General features: G+C 57.0%; 1 protein-coding gene across 2 annotated transcripts in view; it reads right to left on the bottom strand.

Moving 5' to 3' along the window:
* Positions 1 to 305, bottom strand: part of SMARCC1 (SWI/SNF related, matrix associated, actin dependent regulator of chromatin subfamily c member 1) — a 164456-nt gene extending 164151 nt beyond the window's left edge. For both annotated transcript variants that reach the window (XM_026652045.2, XM_026652046.2), the window contains exon 1: positions 92 to 305. In XM_026652045.2, the coding sequence (XP_026507830.1) occupies positions 92 to 268 (177 nt within the window). In that variant the 5' untranslated portion in view covers positions 269 to 305. The remainder of the gene's footprint in view (positions 1 to 91) is intronic.
* Between the last annotated feature and the right edge of the window lie 3972 nt (positions 306 to 4277).

Here is a 4277-nt window from a genome sequence, read left to right as displayed (position 1 = left end):
CGGGCCGGGCCGCCCCTTCCTGGAGCGCTTCCCTCGAGTCCCCCGCCCCAGCCGCCCCTCAGCTCCCCAGTCCCCGCGGGCCGGGCCGCACCTTCTTGTAGTGCTTCCCCAGCCAGACCCGCACCGCGTCCAGCTGGGACACCGTCTCCGGGCTCTCCCAGAACTTGCCCGTGGGGCCGCCGTCCTTCCGCCGCGATACGGACAGTGCCGCCAGCCCCGCCGCCGCCCCGGGGCCGGGTCCGCCACCTGCAGTCACTGCCGCTGCCATTGTTACCCTCGCCGAGCGCCGCCACCGCGGCCCTGCGCCTCCCACTCGCCTCCCTCCGCGCATGCGCCGAGCCCCGTACGCCCCGCCCCTTGGAGCATGCTCGGGAATACCGCTCCCTGCCCCCGCCACCGCCGTGCACGCGCCGGTTCCCCACCCCCCCGCGCCGCCACCGCCTGTGCGTCGGCACCCTGGACCGCGCTCCACGCACGCTCCAGAAGCCTGCTATCTCTGCGCATGCGCTAGTTTCCCACACTCTCCCCCCCCTCCGTGTACACTCGCTTGTGAGATCCAGTCTAACCTTTAACGCATGCCCCTCCCCCAACCCTGCTGTGCACGCATGCGTCAAACCTCAACCGCCCCGCACGGGTCGCATTATGCCTGTACGCATGCGCCCGCTAATCCCAGCCGCTCATGGAGGGCTTTGCGCATGTGCCATTTGGACACTGATGGGGAGGGGGCTTGAGCTTCGGTTGCTGAGATTCCCAGCCTCGTTTTCGCTCAGACGCTGTCGGGCGGTGCCTGCGCCCTCCCTAACTGCTGCGGTGTCATGCCGCGCGCGCCGTGGGCGGGAACAGGGGGATTGTCCGAGCGGCCTGAAACCGGCAGTTTCCCGCCTCGCGAGTGCGCGCGACGCCCTCCTGGCGCTTTGGGTGAGCGCGGTGTCCTGCTTAGCCAAGCCGGGGAGCCAGGCGCTGTGTCCCGCGCTCCTCAGAGGTCGCCCGCGTGGGCCAGCCACGGCGTCGGCTCCGCCCGCGGGCCGCTGTCTCCTGTGCTGAGGGGACTGGTAGCGGTATAAGGTTGTTATCCCGGGGGGAACATGCCCTGCCTGGGGGTCGAGTCCTAGCTGGGTGCTAGGGTGACCCGATGTCCCGATTTTATAGGGGCAGTCCTGATATTTGGGGCCAGGGCCGGCTCCAGGCATCAGCTTAACAAGCAGGTGCTTGGGGCGGGCCAAGGCAGAGGGGCAGCACCTGCGGCACTTCGGGGGCGGCAGAAATGCTGGAGCTGGCCCTATTTGGGGCTTTGTCTTATATAGGTGCCTCTTACCCCCCATCCCCTGTCCCGATTTTTCACACTTGCTGTCGGGGCACCCTCTCTGGCTTCAAGATTAGGCTAGATAAGTTTATGGAGGGAATGGTTTGATGGGATAACATGATTTTAGTCAATTAGGCAATAACAGCCATCGCTGGTAAAATGAGGGTCTGGCTAGAGAATCTTGCCTGTATGCTCGGGGTTCTGCTGATCGCCATATTTGGGGTCGGGAAGGAATTTTCCTCCAGGGTAGATTGGCAGTGGCCCTGGAGGTTTTTCGCCTTCCTCCGCAGCATAGGGCAGGGGTCGCAAGCTGGAGGATTCTCTGCGACTTGAAGTCTTTAAATCACGATCTGGAGACTTCAACAGCAGAGTTAAGGGAAAGTAGGGGGGTCAGCTTTTGTGGCCTGCATCATGCGGGAGGTCAGACTAGATGACCATATTGGTCCCTTCTGACCTTAAAGTCTATGAGTCTATGAGACACTCAGGAGCTGTAGTTCTGGCCCTAGAGGGGAGGGGGCCCACTGGTCTCCGACTCATCTGCCCGTCACTATCCCTGTCCTGCCCCTTCCATCCCCTGGCTTCATCCCCTAATCCCAGTCCCTTTGCCCAGCCAGGCCTAATCATCCCTGCTCCAGCTCTGAGTCCTGCTTCCCTCTCCCTATATCCCTTCCCAGTTCCCCCCTCCCGACTGCTCATCTAGTCTCTCTCCCCCCCACTTCTGGCTCCTAGGCTCATAGACTTTAAGGCAGTGGTGCCCAAACTATGGGGCATGCCCCCCTAGGGGGCACCGAGGAACGTTGGGGCGGGGCGCAGCAGGGGGCAGGGAGGGAGTGCCACCCAGCCCTGCTCTGCTCCCAGCTCCACTCCGGCCCTGCTCCTGGCTGTGGTCCCAGCTGCAGCGCTTGCCATGTTCCTGGCCACGGCTCAAGGGGGTTGTGGACTGGGTAAGGGGAGGGGGAGCGTGACCAAAAAGTTTGGGGACCACTGCTTTAAGGTCAGATGGGACCATTGTGATCATCAAGTCTGACACCTCCTGTACATTGCAGGCCACAGAATCTCAGCCACCCACTCCTGTAATATACCCCTATCTTCTGGCTGAGTTATTGAAATCCTTAAATCGTGGTTTAAAGACTTCAAGTTACAGAGAATGTCAGTTACGCTAGTTTAAACCTGCCTGTGACCTATGCACCGTGCTGCAGAGGAAGGCAAAAAACACCAGGATCTCTGCCAATCTGATCCAGGGAAAAATTCCTTCCTTTCTGACCCCAAATATGGTGATCAGTTTGCCCTGAGCATGTGGGCAAGACCCACCAGGTAGATATTGGGGAAAGAATTCGCTGTAGAACTTAGGGCTTGTCTCTACTTATGGCTAAATGAGCACTGCTGTGATTGATGCAGTGGTGTGGAGTTAGCGGGTTTGGTGAAGACAAGCTAAGTTGATGGCAGAGCACTCTCCCCTCGACTTCTGTGCTCCACCTCCCCGAGAGGCGGAAGGTAAGTTGTCAGCAGAGCGTCTCCTGTCGACATAGTGCGGTGTAGACACCGCTGTAAATTGACCTAAATTACATCGACTTCAGTTACATAACTTATATAACTGAAGTAGTGTAACTTAGGTCCATTTACAGCTTTAGTGTAGACCAGCCCTCAGAACCCTCCCCATCTAGAGTCCCGTTTCATTCCTAGTCTCCCTCTCTAGGCTCCTCAGGCTGCTGGGGAGCTGAGCCCAGCCTTTCATACTGACCCATTTTGTTTCCTTGTATTCTTTCATCAGCTTCTCTTTATCCCTGTCTTGGCTTAGATTGTAAATTCTCTGGGGCAGGGACTGTCTTTTTGTACAGCACCTAGCACAGTGGGGTCTTGGTCCATGACTATGGCACCTAAGCACTACAGTAATACAAATAATAGTTATCCAGTCTCAGTCTCCTTACACACTGCTTCCCTGTCTCTTTGCCCAGCCAGACCCAGTCTCCCTCTAGTTCCTTGTCCATTCTGTTTTAGTGTTTCCCCACAGCCAACTGGCTCCCTCCATTTCACCTACTGGCTTCAAGTCCTAGGCTCCCTCCCCCAATGCTAGGCACAGTCTTTCTAGTCTCTCTTTTCCCCACTTCCAGTCCCAGTCTGACCAGACTCCTTATCCCAATCTAGTCCTTTCTCTGTCCTGGCTTTTGTTCCCTCTGCATTCAAATCAGATGGCTGCCTGGGTGCCATGAAAGGATCATGTGGTTATAGCACACAGAACAGCCGTGAGTTTACAGCTAGAAAGCCATGAATGATCTGGGATCCAGTTCCCTGAAAGATGTTTCTCATCTATAGGCTGCTGAAGCTCTAGTTTCTGGATCTGCCCCATTTGAGCACTCTGGGCCCAATTCTCTTGTGATATGGCCCTTTGCATGGCTCAATGGGGCTGTAATTTCAGCTTAACCAGCTACCTGCTAATTTTTCTGTCATAGAGGGGAATCCACTGATGATATAGAACCAGCACAGCAGTTCTATGCACCCCACCCCCAACCACCATCATTGGGGAAAAAAGGCCAGAGTTCATCTTCACTCTTGCTCTTCCCAGTTGCAACAACAGATGCTGCTCTGATTTGCACAGAGGGCTGATCTGGCCCAATATATGCAAAAACAGCAAAAACTCCATTAGCCTCTCCCACTATTCCTGTGCCAGAGTTTGCCTCCCCATTGAGGGCAGGTCTTTCAGAACTTACGTCTACACTTACCTCCGGGTCCGACGGCAGGCAATCGATGTTCTGGGATCGATCCCGGAAGTGCTCGCCGTCGACGCCGGTACTCCAGCTCAGTGAGAGGAGTACGCGGCATCGACGGGGGAGCCTTCCTGCCGCGTCTGGACCCGCGGTAAGTTTGGACTAAGGTACTTCGAATTCAGCTATGTTATTAACGTAGCTGAATTTGCGTACCTTAGTCCGAAGTGGGGGGGTAGTGTGGACCAGGCCTTAGTGACAGGCTCCTTGTG

The sequence above is a fragment of the Terrapene carolina genome, unplaced genomic scaffold, assembly GCF_002925995.2.
Source record: "Terrapene carolina triunguis isolate 2854851 unplaced genomic scaffold, T_m_triunguis-2.0 Scaffold111, whole genome shotgun sequence".
In the NCBI taxonomy this organism is placed as follows: Eukaryota; Metazoa; Chordata; order Testudines; family Emydidae; genus Terrapene; species Terrapene triunguis.
This window is presented reverse-complemented; position numbering and strand designations above follow the sequence as displayed.